The following is a 20,197-nucleotide window of genomic DNA, read 5'->3' on the forward strand; positions in this document are numbered from 1 at the left end:
TCCCTCTTTGCAGCATAATTCTATTTGTGTTTATGTGGCAAATGAGAGAGAGAGAGAGAGAGAGAGAGAGAGAGAGAGAGAGAAAGAGAGAGAGAGAGAGAGAGAGAGAGAGAGAGAGACGGACACCCTGGTCCCCCTATTACTCCGTCTTAACGAGGGTCGACTGTATATATATAATATATACATACAGCACATATATAGTCATACCCAGAACTTATGCGAGGTTAGGTTCCAGAACCCCTCGAGCAAGGCGAATTTTCACATAAGTTTGGCACAGTCTCTAAAAATGCTAAAAAATGCTTATTTCTGGAGTTAAGCACTAAATATAACCGTAATCATGCTCCCAAATTATTAAGCTAACTTTTACATGAAATTAAAGTTACTGTAATTTCATTTAAAAGTTAGCTTAATACATTACCCTTAAAAAAAGAAATAAATGGTTGACATAAAAAAAGAATTGGAAGAGAATTCCTCTCTCTCTCTCCCCTTCTGATTGATCTATTTTTAGAAGTCTTCTCAACCTCTTTTTAATAATTTCTTTATTCTATATCTATGTCTCTTTGTTCTGAAATGCTTTTTCATGAACAAACTGTTTTTTATTTGGACTAATACAACTCTTAGTTATTATGTCTCTATGTTTTAGAACGTACTTGCCACACTAGCACATTTACATTCATAGATGATACAAATAAAATTAGATCAATTTAAACTATCTACAGTACAGGTAAAGACACAGTGAAATAATAAGTTGTAAAAATGTGTGAGAACTAACTATGAACGAGAGAGAGAGACAGAGAGACAGAGAGAGAGAGAGAAGGTTGTTGTCCTTACTTAAGAGCGAAATTATTTATCAATTATTACAGAGAGAGAGAGAGAATAACACACATGAGAGAGAGAGAGAGAGAGAGAGAGAGAGAGAGAGAGAGAGAGAGAGAGAGAGAGAGAGAGAGAGAGAGAGAGAGAGTTGCCCTTACTTGAAATATCAAGTTAAATTATTTATGAATTATTACGGAGACATAGAGAATAACATGAGAGAGAGAGAGAGGTTACACTTCCATTAGATATCAAAAGATGGAAATTCATGATTTATGAAGGAAAAAGGAAAAAGAAAGAAAGAAAGTAAGAAAGAAAGAAAGAGAGAGAGAGAGAGAGATCCTCTGACATGCTGTGGGCAACGATTGACATTGTAAAGTCATCTGTAAAGTCATTTGTAAAGTCTCTGCTGAGCAAGTTTTCTGTGGAGACGTCCCATTTTCTTTGCCTCTACAATTAGTCACACCTAATGTGCCAGGTCACATAAATTCAATCATTTAAACAATGTACTGTATATATTTGTTTACCTGTTATCAATTGTGTATCGTATGTTTCTTCTTTCACAGGCATCAAGATTGTATCCAATTTCACTTCTGTCTATTTTCACATTGTAAAGTGTACTCGATCGCTGTATTTATGGTTATTTATTATCAACCTCAGGTCACTGAGGCTCCCATTGTATTCCGCGGCTCGACGCCAGTCTGCCGCTATATGAACCGCCTGGATCATGAATAAATTAGCAGTTCTCTTTTACCTGCTCGTTTTTTTGCACCTCTTAAAGTGGTGACCCCGGAGTGGTTCCCGAAGCCATTAGCGGACCCATACGGTGACTCAGTCTTGGCTTCAGGAACTTACTCACGCCTTAGCATACTAATTACAGCGCTGAACCAACGTTTGGGCATGCTGACACTCAGCAAAATCACCAGCGTCATTAGCGGACTCACACGGCGTGCTTCCAAGTGTGTTTTGACGCGAGTACCCTACTCCAGTTAAGAGGGCAAAGAGCGAGCATGGACGCGGACATCCCTTCCCTCGTTCAGTTAACCGCTAACCTCGCAGATTCGGATGCCTACCTCCCTCCCATATCACCCATGCCCGCCCCCACGCCGAGGCTCTCACGCTCCTCCACACCCCTGCCTGGCACCCTATCCAGCAGGACAATCACGAGTCGCCCTGTCCATAAAACTGCCGCCGTTCACGCAGGGGAATCCATTGGCATGGCTGTACAGGGTCAAGAGCCAGTTCAGGCTGGCGGAACTCAACAACGAGGTGCTGCAGGCGGACACAGTACTCAATGCCCTGCAGGAGGAAACCTACAGAAAGCTCGTCCCATGGGTGTCCGCTGCACGCCCCCTCACCTACCACCTCCTGAAGAAGTCCCTACTCAAGGCATGCTCCCTGCTGGTCGCCGAGCGGGCCGCCCGCGCCCTCGACCTCGCCGTCAGCCAGTGGCAGGATCAGAGAGTCATGGAGTCATGGGGCATGATTCAAGACCTCCTCACCCTCCCAGACACCGACGGCACCGGAAAACAGAACGAAATAAACCTGTCGCGGGAGCTCCTTCGCCAGCTCCTCCCGGAGGTCCGGACACAAATCCCTGAGCCCTACACCATGCCCCTCGACGACCTGATCCGCACAGCGCAGAACCTGACGGACTCCATGAGGGCAACGAAGCGGGTACCAGCACCCGCACTACCAGTCAGCACCATTCAGCAGGAGGAAGGCACAAAGCAGGAGGTCAACGTCGTTGGCAGGAGGCGCCCAGCACCTCACAACAGGTGGAATTCTCCGGGGCTTTGCCACTACCACAGGCAGTTTGGCAAGGACGCCCAGAACTGCCTGCCACCCTGTTCATTCGCCCGTTCAAAAAACAGGGGAGGCGGCGGCCAGCAGGACAGGCCGCCATGGCAGCAGAAGAACCCAGGGGCCCAGAACCAGTAGGCTTCCACATCTGCGACACCGTCTCCGACAGGATGATGCTGGTTGACACGGGGGCCGTTAGATCAATCTTCCCGGCATCCAGAGGGGACCTCAAGCAAGAACCGGAGCCGGCTGCCTTCCTGACGGCCGCCAATGGGTCCCCCATCCTCTCCTACGACACCAGGCCCCTGTCGATCTCCATCCTTGGCCGGAGATATTCCTGGGACTTCGTCGTCGCGGACGTAAGGACCCCACTCCTGGGTGCAGATTTCCTTGCCCACTTCGGGCTGGCAGTCGACGTCGGTCGGAAGCGCCTCCTTGACACCAAATCCTGCCAGTCCCTCCCGTTGGCAACGGGACCCAAGGCGCTCACCATCTGCTCCGCCGCCCCCCACCAGTACTCACAGCTGCTGACGGAGTTCCCGGATGTTTTCAGGCCCGAGCTCCGCCAAGTCCCTGGGGTCCCAGCCAAACATGGCATCTACCATCACATAAAGACAAAAGACCACCCTGCACAGGTACCAGTCGCGCCAGAGGACATGCCAAAGACCGCCATCATCACGCCTTTCGGGTCCTACATGTTCGCCTTCTCCACCTTCGGCCTGAGGAACGCCGGGCGACTTTCCAGCGGCTCATGGACAGCATCCTGGGGGACCTGAAGTTCTGCGTCTGCCACGTAGATGATATCCTTATATTTTCCAGGCCCCACAATGAGCACCAGAAACACATCCGGGCAGTCCTGCAGCGCCTACAGGAGAATGGCCTCATCGTACATCTCGACAAAGTGCACCTTCAGTGTCCAAAAAGCCAATTTCCTGGGCCACAAGGTATCCCTGGAGGGTGTCCGCCCACTCACATCCAAAGTCGCAGCTGTCACCAGGTTCCCCATCCCCACCTCCATCAAGGCCGTCCAGGAGTTCCTCGGGATGGTGAACTACTACAGGAGGTTCATCCTCGGGGTCGCGCACATCACGGCTCCCCTGACAGAAACTCTGAAAGGCCAACCAAAGTCCTTGTTGTGGGGACCCAGCCAGCAGCAAGCCTTCTCCCTGACGAAGGCCGCCCTCGCCAAGGCAACCGCCTTGGCCCACCAGGATCCCAACGCCCCCCTCCAGCTGACAACAGACGCCAGCAATGTCCGCCTGTGGTGCTGTCTTGGAGCAGGTCATCGGCAGCGCCCCCCAGCCCATCGCCTTCTTCAGCAAGAAGTTCAACCCTGCAGAGGCCTGCTACAGCACTTTCGACAGGGAACTCTGCGCAGTGTTCCATGCAGTCCGTCACTTCAAGTTCCTCCTGGAGGGCACGCCCTTCATAATCTACACGGACCACCAGCCGCTGGTACATGCTTTCACCAAGCAGGGGGATGCATGGTCTTCCAGGCAGCAACGGCATCTCTCGGCCATCGCCGAGTTCACCTGCTCCATCAAGTACCTCCCCCGCAGGAAGAACCCTGTGGCAGATGCTCTCTCCAGAGTCAAGCTAAACGCAGTACAGCTCGGGATCAACTACGAAGACCTCGCCAGGGAACAGGCCGCCGACCCAGAGACCCCAGCCTATCGCACCACCATCATGTCGCTGAAGTGGTGGGAGTGCCCCTCGCCCCCAGGGGCCCAAGTCTCCTCTGCGACGTCAGTACCGGCCAGCCCCACCCCCACCCCCTGGTGCCAGCCTCCCGCTGCCGCCAGGTATTCGACGTCATCCACGGCCTCTCACACCCCTTCGGCAGGACAACGGCCAAACTGCTGTCAGGGAAATTCGTCTGGCACAGAGTGCCTGCAGTGCCAAACCAGCAAGTAAGTAAGTATAGCTTAGTTTTACCAGACCACTGAGCTGATTAACAGCTCTCCTAGGGCTGGCCCGAAGGATTAGACTTATTTTACGTGGCTAAGAACCAATTGGTTACTTAGCAACGGGACCTAAGGTGGGACGTCACACCGAGTCCGGGGTAGGCGAGTTCCCGCAGCCAGAGCGACGCTTCGGCCACATTCACATCGACGTCGTCAGGCCCCTTCCCCCATCAGGCGGGTCCAGATACCTCCTGACAGTGGTAGACCGCTCAATGCGGTGGCCCGAAGCCACGCCAGTGCAAGAAGCCACCGCCAGCACATGTGCCGAGGCCCTGCTCTCCAGTTGGGTCAGCCACTTCGACGTCCCAGACCACATCACAACCGACAGGGGTCCCGCCTTCCTGTCCGAACTGTGGTCCGCCCTGGCTTGGCTGCTGGGGACAACACATCACACCACCAAGGCCTACAACCCAGCGGCCAATGGCTTGGTCGAGCAGTTTCACAGGTTGCTGAAGGCGTCCCTTATGGCCCGCTGCACCGCCGAGGACTGGAAGCACCAGCTGCCGTGGGTCCTCCTCGGGTTGAGAACCGCCCCCAGGGCCAACGGCGCCCCGTCCGCGGCTGAGAAAACCTACGGTGAGTACCTCGTGGTCCCGGGCGAGCTTGTGACAGAGGATCACCACAACCCATCGGTCCAGAGGCTTCGCGACATAGTCGGCAAGTTCGGCCCCTGCAGGTGGACATACACAGACAGGTCGGCCATCTTCACGCTGCCCGGGCTGGCCTCCACCACCCACGTCTTCGTCAAGGATGACGCCGTCCGCCCGCCACTGACCAGGCCCTACAGGGGACCCTTCCGCGTGCTGGAGCGGAACAATAAGGCGTTCCTGCTCGCACTTCACAGGAGGAACGATTGGGTGTCAATAGAACAGGTCAAGCCCACCCTCCTGGAGAAGGACACAGACGTCACCGCATCATACCCTCCGCCTGGTCAGCCTTCGCCGCAGCCAGGCCCTCGTAAGGGGTGGGCATGCGGCCGCCCCCGAAAAAGCCCACCCACACCCGCAGTCAGGCACCCCCACACAAAGGGCATTTCCCCGCTGTCCTCACGCAGCCATGGCACCCTTCAGCGCCCCAGCAGATACGCCGACTAATCAGACGTCACCCACATCTGGGGGGGGGGAGTATTTGTAAAGTCATCTGTAAAGTCATTTGTAAAGTCTCTGCTGAGCAAGTTTTCTGTGGAGACATCCCATTTTCTTTGCCTCTACAATTAGTCACGCCTAACGTGCCAGGTCATGTAAATTCAATCATTTAAACGATGTACTGTATAATTTGTTTACCTGTTATCAGTTGTGTATCGTATGTTTCTTCTTTCACAGGCATCAAGATTGTATCCAATTTCACATCTGTCTATTTTCACATTGTAAAGTGTACTCAATCGCTGTATTTATTGTTATTTATTATCGACCTCAGGTCACTGAGGCTCCCATTGTATTCCGCGGCTCGACGCCAGTCTGCCGCTATATAAACTGCCTGGATCATGAATAAATTAGCAGTTCTCTTTTACCTGCTACCTGCTCATTTTTTTGCACCTCTTAAAACATATTTGACAGCTTTGCCCTCGCCCCTCTCTTCAAAGTTTTACAAAAGATCGGGAAATGATATTTGTTTGTTTAAAATATCACATAATTAACTAATATAAATGTATATAAATTTTGTAATTACAGTTTTATTATTATTATTATTATTATTATTATTATTATTATTATTATTATTATTATTATTATTATTACTGAGATGAGAGAATTTTTATGGTTGCATGTATAAGTTTATTTGTTTTGTTGATAAATAAATGATTTACCTAATAATAAGTACTAATTTTCAAATATTAATAAGATTAATAATAATAATAATAATAATAATAATAATATAACTGTAATTACAAAATTTATAAATGTCTATAGTAAATTATGTGCTATTTTACACAAACAAATATCATTTCCTGATCTTTTGTGAAACCTGTGAAGAGAGGGGTGAGGGCAAAGCTGTCAAATATGTCAATCGTTGCCCACAACGTGTCAAAGGATTTCTAGTACTATCTCTCTCTCTTTCTTCTTTATTTTTCCTTTTTCCTTCATAAATCATGAATTTCCATCTTTTGATATCTAACATATAAATAACTTCCCTCTCTCTCTCTCTCTCTCTCTCTCTGTAATAATCCATAAATAATTGAACTTGATATATCAAGTAAGGACAATCTTTCTCTCTCTCTCTCTTGTGTTATTCTCTCTGTCTCCGTAATAAGTGATAAATAATTTCACTCTCTTAAGTAAGGACAACCCTTATCTCTCTCACTCTCTCTCCTCTCTCCACGATTTGCAAATGCCCCGTGTCTGTGAAAAAATCGCGTATGACAATTAGTTAGGTTCCAATGAAAAGTTCACGTGTTTGTGAATTCGCACAACTCGAGTCGCATAAGACTGAGGTATTACTTATATGTAATAATAAAAGCCAAGTGGATCTTGTCTGTCCGCCTCAGGTGAGGGCAGGGTAGGTAGGGGATCGGGAGGGTAAGGGAGACGTAACACATCCACCCTCCTCCTGCAAACCTGTTTGACCATCCTGGGTGGAAGCAGGGTAGGTATGAGATCCCGAGGGTAGGAGAGTCATGACACATCCACCCTCCTTCTGCAAACCCTACAATCAGTTATTTAATGACATTATTTTTAGTGCACCATTGTGTGTCGTGAATCATGGGTTTTGTTTTGAAATTTTGTTTCCCATAGAAAAATCAAATGCAGTCCAATGAAGGACCCAGTTCATGAATGGCAGCTGTGTTTAAACAGGGAGTCCTTCAACTGCACGCAAGGGCATGCTACATCTTTTTAATGGTGAAGCATCATGGTGCTGGTTCTGGTCCAGCTCCTCTTTGTAGTGCTGCTGCTCTGAAGCTTATTAACTCATTCATCAGTGGCTGCTTGTCTACCTCAATGATGAGACAAAATCCTCCTCCTCCTCCAAATTCATTTTCAGCTCATTGCTCAAAGTCACCAAGGTTCTACTCATGTTTACCATTACAAAGTCCTTGAAATTGTGAATAATAGCCAAAATTTCCTCCCAGGTTGCATTTACATTCAGGACAGCCTTGTATACGTCCTGTCCCTTCCAAAAGTCATAGACAGTTCATTCCTCATCCATATTCCCCCAGCCTACACAAGTGTTTGCCAAAGGTAACAGAGCATGAAGATGGCAATGATCCCCTGGTCCATGGGTTGCAAGATAAAGGTACAGTTGGGAGGCAAATAAACAATAGTAACATTCCCCAACACATAATTCTTTACACAAAGAAAATGGTAGCAAACAAGGTTCAAACATGTAGGTTAGACCACACGTGTTCTGGTCAACAGATGGGCCTAAAGACAGTTGGTGAATTTTCCATGTCATGATAAGATACTGCATGTCACAAATTTTCCCCACAAACTGTTAAGTGCTCTGAAAGTTACCTCATTACATCTTTCTACATCTTTGTTTCATTTCAGTTATGGAAAAATTCGATGATATTAAAAATGCTTAGTACATCTGCATACCAGGTTCAGGAAACTGGCTATGGTGATTTTAGCACTGGTGATCACTGTTTCCAGCAATGTATTGTAACTACTGATTTTCTTGATTTTTTGAAGAGCGCAGGTCATTTTTCAGCTATGTTAGTTGTTCTTAGTGTGCATAATTTTGGCATTTAGGGGTTTCAGTTGTGGGTAATTTTTCTGTGTATTTCCAGTGCCTAAACTATTATCATTATTACCAAGTAGTTTAATCAGACCAGTAAGTCAAAACACCTGAGTCTCATAGACCTAGCCTGAATGGCTTGTTTTGATAAGGGTTATGTTATGTTAGCCCTGCCTTCATTTATTTTTATTTCATCCCTGCATAGGTTTTTTGCTAACTTTAGGAGTTGTTGGAAGTTTGGTGTACAGTTGTTTTTCATTTTTCAGTGGTTGAAATGAAAACATTTTCCCCATCTTCAACATAATTTTGTGATGAGACATTTGATACCATTCATGTGGAGTTTCTTCCTTGTTTCATGCAAGCTCTACCTACTCCACCAAAGTGCTAGGGTATCATAGGGACTTTGTGAGAGTAACACTTTTTAATCCAGACTACATTTATCAGAGAAAGAGATTCACAGATCAAGCCAAGACAGCCAAGACAAGAGCAGACAACCACAAATAATGCCAAATGTGGGACAACTCTAAGGCTGGCAACACTGCACAACAATACTCTGGGAAAATTAAATCCACCTACCTGAATTTCAGAATTGTGTTGTGCTAGAACTTCCATGATGTAATGCTTACAAACTACATTTCTAAATTAAGAGTCACTTTTTATGGCACAGGGATCAAGCAGCACAAGATTTTCAAGCAACCTATTAAAATAAGAAAGAGGGAAGTGGAATGAACATGCATCCTCATATTACAAAAACACAATGATACCAAATATAATTTTGTCTTCAGTATAAGAGATACACTTATGAATGATAACTCTATTACCTCTACCTGGAAAGAGTGGCAATAAACAATAAAGATTAGTTCATGCCCATGCTTGCCTTCACAGTTTGTTTCAAATGTGTTCAGAGGTCTGGTTAAAAAAATCATTTATAACTAACTAGCATCAAATATGACTGGAGAATTTACCATACAGAATCCAAATGCATCTCATCTTAAGGTGAAAAATTGTAATATTTTTTCTAAGACTGATATAACATCTTACTACACTTCCCCCATTCACAAGTTCCCCAGAAAACTATCACATGAAAAGAAGAATATACCACGAAGATGACGAATTACATGAGACTTTGTTCTCTTTATGAATGGTTACAACCTGGTGGGCAGCCACAATAGGACCAATTGAATACATATCCAGGAATGTTTTAGGACCCCATGGTAAAACTTTACAAATGTATTTGGTAATTTCCAAGCCACATAGTTTATTACTGCCTGTATATCCATATTCTACTACTGTCAATATCTCTTACAGCCAGACCTCCCTTGCAATAAGATTTTGTATTCCTCAGTTATGTTCTCACAGCTCTGACAGGGTACAGGGAATGGACATTTTATTCCCTACCATTACTGGTATGGCAGGAATTACAAAGTAAGGTGGGACTTGAGGATAAGACATTATCTGTGTCTTGACAATAAACCCTGGAACATAAAAGAAACTAAGACTTTCTCTGTTTTCTGTATGCAAAATTATACACAATATTAAATTGAGTTCACTTAGTCCTCTTGCTTGGATTGATCAAGAAAGAATACAGTTTTAAGGTTAGGTTTTTAAATGGTGCCTACTCAAAAGACTTAAAAATCAGACTTTCCAGATATCAAGCAACAGAAAAACTCCAAACTTGGAAGTTTTACAGTTCCAAGAGGTGTTTTCATTAAAAAAATTCTGGCACATATTTTATCTCACTGGATGAGCTTGAATCAGTTTCTCTGCTCTCAAATGTCTAGTGCAATGCACATCTATAGTTTTTATTGAACTCACAAATAACTTCCTTAAATACTTAAAAACAATAAAAAGTCCGTTACTTGCGGAACAGAAGTCTTGAATGGACTGAGATGTTGCCTGTGGCTCCAACTTTGAGGTAGAGCATTTGCATGGGTTAGCAATAAACCTCAGCTCCTTCAAAATTAAAGCTTCTCTTAATGAAGCAGTAATAGATAATTTCCAGAAGTGTGGGTTGGGCTGGTTAGGTTACAATGGAACACCTGAAGTGTGGCTGCCAGAGCAGCTTGTCCCAGTTCAGTAGAGCTTGTGGTATATACAATAGGAGTGACAATAGATCTGGGTATCAGTCACACTAGCACCAAAGTCATACTCAAGTTGTTTGACATTCTCAATTTGTCAAGGGCCACCTTGCAAGAAAGATTGGTGGAAATCATAAATACACTGTTCCCACACTGTCAGGTCTTTTAATGCTTAGCAGTGCTTTAGGAGTTTGCTTAGGTGGAGTGCAAACAGATATATCATGGGAATGTTTCATAATCTCCACAACTTCTTTCAGATGTTTAAGTGGAGCAATCATCAATAGGGTTGTTCCTGGCTGCTGAGGGAGTCTATTACTACATTGTTTCTCCCTTGGACATTCCTGGCAATCAAAGTTATATTTACTTCCAGGTCCATGCCAATATCTTCACTGCCAACTGGCACACAGCATGAACTATGACATTATACCTATTACCATATAGGTCAAGTGGTTCAAAAGCAACTGAATAGCTAGGTAGATTGCTTTCAATTCTAGGAGCTTTATGTGGAGATTCCTCATTTGTATGTCAAGTGACCTGACATGAGGTACTTGATTTTCTAATAATAACATAAACCCTTGTAAAATTCATCCATAATTCTGCAGGAGCTTGTAGGTGTAATAAGTCTTGCAGCAGTGACTATCTCTAATAATGAACACACACAGTGTTGAAGTCTATGCCAAAGCAAGCTGACCTTCTCAATGGAACTTGGACTGAATTGTTCCAGTTGACACAGATCAAGATATTGACAGACAGAGAGAGAGAGAGAGAAGAGGTACTTTAGATGACTACACAAATACTGAGGTGAGGTAACCAAGATCAGCCATTCATCCTGGTGTCTCAACAGATTTTTACCTCTCCTGATGGCCCACACAACAATTGGGTTGAACACTGGTAAACACCTTGATGGCCATTACGAGCCTGAACTATGGGTATCTGAACGTACAGACCTTGCCCTCCCATGCATATACAAATCAGATCTAAAACAAAAAAGATGTACTGGTACCTGGAAGTATGCCTCCCTCAGGTCCAGAGATGCTAAAAAGTTGACCCCTCCTGATGCAGCCACTGACTGAGGCCATTGTCTCCATCCAGAAGGGATTTAATTATTGGTAATAATTCGCAAGGCTAAGGATGATGATTTCCTCCATCCCCTAGGAATCTCTGGGGACAACAAAAAACTAACTGCAGACGCCAAGAGGATCTCCAGCTACTTTCTCTATAGCTTTTTTGAACACCATTGATCTTGAGGAACACTGATGAGTTTGTTGCAGAAGTGTCAAATGAGACTGGTGACAGTGGGGTTGGTCTCCTGAAGTGACAACCTGTACCTTTTTCTGCTCCTGTTTCCAATAGGGTCAAAACTTCTGGATAAAGGCCTCACTGGATGCAGCCTAAATTGTGGATACTGGATATTTAATCTCCTATTGAAGCAGGGAGACTTCTTGGAGGACCTCTGTTCTCTGCTATGGCCAAAAGAACTTATGCTGGCCTTTTGGAGCTGCTGGCCTATTAGGCATTGAAGGGAAGGAACTCTTGGTTATTTTCCCAAGGTACCTACAGGTTTGTCAGGATCTAAAATAGGATGGCGCCAATAGAGACTTATAAAAGTCTCAGCAGTCATTATTCCACAGACTAGGGAAAATGGAAGGTATCCAAATTCCTTAATGATCTCCTACGCACCCCAGTAGTTGACGTATCTGACCACTCCATGATTTCCATCTCCAAGTCAAAGGGAAAAAGATGCCAATTCATTGTGTCAATGTTCCCTGACTTTCAAATTTATAGGCCAAAACCATGTTGGAGAAGCCTGTTAGGACTGCATCTCTTTTCTAAGGATGCATAGGACAATGTATGCACAATTGTGCTTATTTAGAATGAATTCCTGTTCTAAAGAAGTTAACTAATTTGTTCCCTTATCATTTTTCATTCTTACATTATTGTACGATGAGTTTCTACCTACAGTACAATACATACATGCAATGTTAATGATTGTGTTTAAGAAAAAGCAAGCTGATCATTAGAGACAGATGTGCTATGCTATGGTACATTTTGGTAAATCGATTTTATGTCATTGCAATATTGTATGTTTTGCTGTTTCATTGCTATATGAAGTGTTTCTATCCATAACATACTGTAAGCGAGGCTTATACAATATTCATTTGCTATGATTTTCATGTTTCCTAGATGTGAAGGATATATTGCTCTACACCACTTTAATTTTCAATGGATAAGTCTGTAATAATTATAGGTCATAAAATGGGGAAACATATATTACAAAAGTTTTATTAAAGAGTTGGGAAGAACATATACAGTGCTATAGATGGTACTGTATACCTATATATTGTAACCGTATTGAATATCAACACTTTGATTAATAATTAGGTATACCTGTATTTCCATTTTTCTGAGTGTACATCTGGGTCACTGAAGCCCATAGTGACCCACAGTGGTGAAAACTGGTCATTCCCCGGGGTACGGAGGAGGGTAAATTTTTGTAACAGAGTAATATGTTTGTATGTGAAAAAATAGGTGACCCTCAAAATTTGTGCAGTTCACATTTGGGACTTCATAGAAATTTCATCATTTGCACCAACTTGTAGATGACTTATATAAGTTAAAAATTTAGGGAAAACTAAAAAAGAAAAATTAGTACAGTAGGCCATAAATGCATAAAGCAAATCCATATTAGTATATTTTACAATTAAAATGAAATTATGCTTTGTAAAAAATCTATAAGAAAGTCACACAGTCATGCTTCCAACTGGAAAGTCCACAGATGAGAAAAATCTAAAAAAAGATAAAGTTGTCAATGATGCACAAAAGGTTGGGTATGTAGAAGAACTAAAAATCATACTGGAAATATTTAAATTTATTGTTTTTTATTTACTAACATGAATTCTTGCACAGCTTTATTAAAAATTTGGAAATTCTTGAAAAGCTGGTTTACAAAAGAGCTGGGGACCTAAAAACTCTGTAGGGGAAGCCTGCATCTTTATCTCATCTCCCCACATAACTTGTGTTTATCTTATGCAGTGATCAATAGCTTTTGTGATTCTTGTATCTTTGGTGTGAGACAGCCGTAAAATCTCAATTCAATCATGATCCAAAAGTGTACTGCTCCTACCAGTGAAGACCTTGTGAAAAAGAAAACAATAGCAAGAACAATATATTAAAGGATGAATGATATGATGAATCACAATGCACTTAATAAGCTTTCAAGTCAAAACTTTTCTAAGGAATGAGATGAGAGATGTTTAACAGGCATGCATAATAATGACAGTTTTCACCACTAGAGCACCCAGAGACACTGGATACGCAGGTAGGTGGATTCAGGCTTCTTCTTCTAGGGTATGTCTGGAGAAGACTGTTACTGCAGATCAGGCTAATGGAAAATAATGGGTGTATGAGGAAGCAAATGACTGTTTACAAACAGCTCCTAACTGTCTATTTCTATGATCTCAAAGCTTTTCAATTTGTAAGGTGGTTTAAAACCTTACTTTCAAGCATTTTGCAGATCATGTGAGAAGGGTAATCACACACACAACCGTGTTTACTTTAAAGTGCAAAAATATATTTCATAAAGCTCTTATAACCTTATCACTATAAGCTTTTTGGTACATACTTCAGTTATATACATACATGGCACTTCAACAAAAATAGCTGACATTTTATGTATAACTTGGAGCAATAAAGGCTACAAGCTCAATTTTAATACGAACCTTAGGTATCCTCACTAAACTCTTCTTTAGTCTGTTTTATTCAGTCTTCCTTGGGTGATTTCTAAAATCCTTTCAATATCAAGGGATTCACCAGGTGGAATTCCATAGCCTTTCCAGAGACCATCTGGGTTTGATGGTGTCACACAATCCAGATGTGGCTCTTTCCTCAAAACTTGATCTATATCTACACTGCTGAAAAAGGCAACTGATTGTGGCAGATCCTTAAAGCCTAATCTGAAAGTAAAATAAAACATAATGAAATGACAGAAACACACAGCTACATTATATTAAATTTCAACAGAACTGCAATTTATGCAAAGCCACAAAGTAGACACCTGGTAAAACAAGTAATGTCCCATACATAATATATCTACACCTGTATCATGTGAATCTGCTTGAATTTACAAGCATATTTGTATGAATGAAGTGAAGGGATATCTCTCCTATCAATTATAATAGTAGCTTCACTGGCAAATTAAAATAATACATATGCTGCATGTCCTGCCATAAACTCATATTTGAAAGACTACCAGCTTAGGTTGTGAAGAATGCCACTACTTGCCAGTTCACGAATAAAATAGGTAAAGTGATTTACACTCGTGGGATTTACTTTTTATCAACCTATATACTTTTTTTTAATGTTGTCCCCTTCCATGGACTAGCAAGTAAATATTCAGAACAATACCCACACTAACTCTAATGAAAAAGGTGACAATGATAATAACTGTTACCAAAATATAAGGAAAAACATAATTTAATTCTTATTGACAAACTCAATAATCCAGTTATACTATAGAATAAATATTAAAAATATAATACAGTAAACCCCCCGTATTCGCAGGGGATGCGTACCCCCCCCAAAACAAATGGCTAAAATCCGCGAATACTTAAAACCCCCTCTAAAACACTTAAAACTGCCTATTTTGATAGTTTAAACACAAAAAAAACTCTAAAAATGCTTATACCTGAGTATTTTAATAGTTTATCACAAAAAGTGCATTTAATCATGAAAATTATATGAAAATACAGTAATTAGTGAATATTTCTCAGTGAAAAATACTGCAAATGGGCAAATTTTCCACGAATAATGTGTATATATGTTCCACAGACAAATCTGTGAATAGGAGAGTCCGCAAATAGTGAGACTGCGAATACGGGGGTTTACTGTACTACTAACTGGAAAATGAAAACCTTACATACATAAAGCCAAAAATTAATACTGTACTTAACAAACTGACATCAACATGAAGTTTTCATAATAAAACTAACATTGTAATACACCTGAATTAGCCCTGGTCACCTACCAGCCCAAACTACATCCCCATAGCTTTTACCCACTAAGTGGGTAATAAACTGTCAGCGTTACCAATGCTTACAGGAAAATCTTGTCAAATGAGTTACCTGAAGTACCATTGGCAACACTGCTGCAAGTCCCAGCCGAGTGAGACCGAGATTCCCAATTGCGTTATCCACTATTCAAATTGAAGTGGGGAGGAGGGTGGGAATCATTCAGGTGTTCAGGTAAGTATTACAATATTAGTTTTATTATGAAAACTTCATATTGCAATACACTCCCTGAACACCTGAATTAGCCCGATAAACAAAATTTAGTGGAGGTGGGATCAATCTAATTCAGCCCGACCTGCCAACAGGGAAAGCAGGTAACTCATTATTCGCCTACTCTGTATAAATGAATGTATCCTCACCTGGTTATCCCACTCAGCAGGTGAGAATGTCTGCAGAGAGAGTCTCATGTATAGGTACTGTCTGAGTCGAGCTACCTCTCATGTGGTATTCAAACCTCCTCATGGATAGAGAGTAGCAAAATAAAAACCAACCTACCATGTGGCTAATCGCAGCCTCCCATGATTAGTGGAGAACGATGAACCTCCCATGTGGCTAATCAAAGCATTCTCATTTATGGAGGGTCTGAGTCGAGCTACCTATCATGTGGTATTCAAACCTCCTCATGGATGGAGAATAGCAAAAAATAAAAACCAACCAACCATGTGGCTAATCACAGCCTCCCATGATTAGTGGAGAACAATGAACCTCCCATGTGGCTAATCAAAGCACTCTCACGTATGGAGGGGTACGATGAACCTCCCATGTGGCTAATCAACGAACTCTCATGTATGGAGGGGTACGAAGAACCTCCCATGTGGCTATTGTAGCCTCTCATGTATGGAGGAGAAGTTGAATGTGCAGGATCTTCAAGTTCTTCGCCGTCCATTGCCACCAATGTCTGCGCAGAAGAGGTTGAAGAAACCAAACCTGTCCACTGGATCTGCCTATCTTCACAGTACTATCGTCAAACTTAACATTCTCACTATGAACCCCGACTAACAGAGAATCCAAAATTCCAAATTTCCTCAGACTACATTCATTACCTAGAGTTCCCCCCACCCTTAACATTGCTACGTAATTATAAGATCGAGTTGGTCGTCACAAAGGGACCAAGCGAGAAATTCTTCTTCGAGGAAAACTGAACGTCTTTTAGGTAGAAAGTCGTGAAAACCGACACCAGCTTCCAAGTGGCCGCCCCTAAGAACCTCCGCACTAAGAGAGTACCCCCTTAGCTAAATGAACGCACCCACAATAGAAGGGTTAGTGGCTACACACGGACTAAGAGAATAACTTTCATGTAAAAAGGAGAACGATGCATCTCCCAAGTGACTATTCAGAGCCTACCCATTAAGGAGGGAATGAGGCAGTGTGCCGAGCCAATGACCCTCCGCCCTGCAGGTTGCGGCAAAGGCTGACGAACGCAGAAGTATCCCAGCGCCGACAAAACAACCTAGGCTAGCCTACGAGAGCACCTCTTTGGACTTTTGTAGGGAAACTATCAAAGACTAGGATACTTAAGATGTACTAAACTTAAGTTCATGTGATTATACTATCACTGTTGCTTAAGATTCTAAAGCCTAGAAGGAATTTCTCTATCTGGTTAACCTAATAATCACCGCAATACGTGAATACTACCTAGCTAAATGACAGCACCCTAGATAATGGACTTCGCCGTTAAACGTGGACAAAGTGAATAACCTTCCGAGTCTTCGCACTAAGAGAATACCACCTCAGCTAATTGAACACACCCTAGATAGGAAAATTCGCCACTATATGCGATGGGGCGAATTGAACGTCTCTTAAGTGAAGGAAGAAAACAAAGACGGACTCGCAAGTAAACTACCTCCAGAATAGAAGACTCTGAACCATTCCTTAGAAAGGAAGATGAAGTGGACATACTCCGAATACTGTGTGGTAATTAAAAACAAAAAAAAACTGTTAAATACCAAATATAAGGTCACGTCAAATTAAATTGCGTTCAAGGGCATAAACCTCGCACCAAACGAGAATCGTGAAGTGTGCCCGCAACTGTGTTCGTGTAGTGAGCGCTTATGAACCAGGAACCAGGAACCCTTTCTCCGAAAGAAACTAATCGCATCCTTCGACAGCGGACAGGAAGGATTCCGCGGTGAGACAAGAAGTGTACACAGAAGCGGACGGAGTTTATCAACCTTGATAAATATTCGCATCGGACATAAAGACATCCCCGCTGATGCCGGAACCGAACACTTGCAGATAAAGAACCTTAAATGAACGAAGCAGAGTTTTAGCCTCGGCCACGACTTCCGGAAGAAGAGAAATACTTATCATTTCCGCCTAGGAAACTGGCCTAGAAACTTCCTTGCCCATTTTTTTTTTTTTTTTTATCTGCAGCTAAAGCCGTAAGGAAGAAATAAAAAAATAAAACACCTAACCAATTATCTTAACATTAGAACTTCCGACAAATCTCACGATGGAGCCCGAGGGAATGTAACAAGTCAAAGAAGATTTTACTACTAGAAATTTTCGGGAAGATAGAAAAATGTACTGCAAAGTGCTGAGCGGTAGCCAGCAATAGCTGAAAATGGAAGAATCTTGACTTTCCGAAGGAATAAAAGAAAACCAGCTATTTCGGTTATGGCAGGCCTAAAGATGGAATGACCTTCCTTACGACACAGACTTCCCCATGTCAAGTTGACTTGGTAAAGCTTACGGGTTGACTTCTCAAGCTGAAAGAAACACTGTCTAGACATAGCTTTAGAGTGTCTGGACTGTCTAGCTGTTCGCTCAGCAGTCGCCCGCAACTAGGTTCATCACGCAAGGGTTTGAATGATAATGGTGAAAATGTGGTTGTCTAAAAGATCTTCCGCATGAGGAGGAACATCAGAACTTCCGTAAGGAGCATTAGGAATTCCAGAACCGAGGGCGTTAGAGCCAGCAAGGAGCTAGAGTCATAGATGTCTTGACACTACCGCAATTCCTGATTACCTGATGAATGAGACCGAATGGTGGAAAGTATACGCCTCTACATTCTAATGATCTTGTTCCCCCCAAGTTCTCAGATACAACACGGCAGTTACGATGTCGCAAAGCAGACCCACTACTGTGTTGCGCACTAGGACTGAGAAACACCTGAGGGCTTCCTTTACAGCCCTGAGGTTCCCGAAGGTTATGACTCCTCTCGTTCCCGATCCCTCCAGAGGCCCGAAGCCTGGGTTCCTCCAAGGTTGCTCCCCAACCTTGATATGAGGCATCTGAGTACAGATGAACGTCGGGAAGAGGGGAGACTATAGACCTTCCGGATGTCAGATCCGCTTCTTCTGACTATCACAGACGATCCGACAAGCAAGAATCGTTCCAGATTATACCTGCATTCTCGATGTGGAAGTCCCAGCGATTCCTGAGACATACCTGAAGAGAAAGCATGCGGAGACACAAGACCCTGGAATTAAGCGGCTATTACACGGGCGAATTTTCACGCAGCACGGCTCCAGAGAGCTCAGCATTTGCTGAACAAGTGCTCAGTACATCCAGCAAAAGCCGATTCGCATATACCCATCACTGCTGGATGAAATCGCCAGCAATTGTTTACATTCGTTCGGTGGTCGATGTTCGTGTGTCCGAGCTGCAGAGCATCATCAAGAACATCACCATGCCTGTGCAATGGACATTTGAGATTGAGGAGCCTTATTGAAAGAGTGAGATCGCTGACCAATCCTGTGACAAGGATCCTTCCTACAACAAGAAAACCCTTAAAAAGTACTTGTATGGCAAGATACGGAACTTCAAGCGTTTCCACATGTAGAAGGAATTAATGATGCAGGTATGTATATTGTTTTTATGTAGTCACTGTTTAGTTTTATAGTAGTAGTAGAACACTTTAGGCTATATTTGGTTGTGTGAAATAAGGTAATCAGCAAAATCATGGCCTAGCTAGGCCATGCAAAGCCATGGCCTAGCTGGGCTAGGCAAAGCAATGGCCTTGCTAGGCTATGCAAAACTATGGCCTAGCTAGGCTATTCCTTTCATAGTTCTGTGGCCAGCCAATGTTAGAGAACTGCCATTAGAGGCTAGCTTAACCATAAACACCAACCTAACCTTTGTCAGTCATGTGATATTATGATACCATTAGCATGTGACAATATGTAATATGGGCTATTTTGTGATATATACTTTATTAACACTCAACTAGTGGCAAGCCTACTCATATTGCTTAATATACTGTAACAGATATAAGCTAGAATTCAGAGGCCATAACCGCACTCTGGGTAGGATAGCATACTTTGAGTATCAAACAGCACCATTAAAATTTTTTTGGTGTTTAGGAAAAGTTATAGTAGAAAAGTTGTTTATATTGTCCTCAAATGTAAGTATGTGAAGGTGGAACTCTTAAAGGGGGGCCTTGGGGGCATAGCCCCCCCAGCTAGGAATTAACCAAGTTAGGGACAAGTTAGGTAGGTGTTTTGGGTTAGGCTAGTGCCTTATAATGTCCTAAAACACCTACCTAACCTCCTGACCTGTCACTGAATTATTGCATGGTTACTATGAGAAATTCTGAATATTGACTATTCGCATCTCAAATGTTGCATGTACATAGAGAGAAATTGTCTTAAGTGTCGTTTCATTGAACAAGTTGAACATACGCTGGCCAAAGGCCCTTTGGATCCCCGTATTGAGTATTTTAGACTTTGTTTTTTTGTTTTGGATACCAGCCTTAAAAGTTGAAATTCTAACCTAACATATTAGCCTGGCCAGGAGGCTTCACCCCTGATCCCCTGTTGTGCCAACTTATAAAAATACCCTTTCATTTCATTATTTCTATGAT

The 20,197-nt window shown here is 43.0% G+C and overlaps 2 protein-coding genes across 10 annotated transcripts in view; one reads left to right on the forward strand and one right to left on the reverse strand.

Annotated features, from left to right (window-relative positions):
• Window positions 1-4,792: 4,792 nt before the first annotated feature.
• On the forward strand, window positions 4,793-5,674 carry LOC136832847 (uncharacterized). The gene has a single exon (XM_067094507.1). The coding sequence runs from the start codon at window positions 4,793-4,795 to the stop codon at window positions 5,672-5,674; it is 882 nt and encodes a 293-aa protein (XP_066950608.1).
• A 7,507-nt stretch (window positions 5,675-13,181) lies between these two features.
• Window positions 13,182-20,197, reverse strand: part of tam (DNA polymerase gamma, catalytic subunit tam) — a 76,816-nt gene continuing 69,800 nt past the window's right edge. For 4 of the 9 annotated variants that reach the window (XM_067094400.1, XM_067094395.1, XM_067094394.1 and 1 more), the window contains exon 9: window positions 13,877-14,280. In XM_067094400.1, coding sequence (XP_066950501.1) covers window positions 14,073-14,280 — 208 coding nt within the window. In that variant the 3' untranslated portion in view covers window positions 13,877-14,072. Of the gene's footprint in view, window positions 13,710-13,876; window positions 14,281-20,197 lie in introns of those variants that run through there. The other 5 variants (XM_067094402.1, XM_067094401.1, XM_067094403.1 and 2 more) reach the window with 4 other exon arrangements.

The sequence above is a fragment of the Macrobrachium rosenbergii genome, chromosome 50, assembly GCF_040412425.1.
Source record: "Macrobrachium rosenbergii isolate ZJJX-2024 chromosome 50, ASM4041242v1, whole genome shotgun sequence".
In the NCBI taxonomy this organism is placed as follows: domain Eukaryota; kingdom Metazoa; phylum Arthropoda; class Malacostraca; order Decapoda; family Palaemonidae; genus Macrobrachium; species Macrobrachium rosenbergii.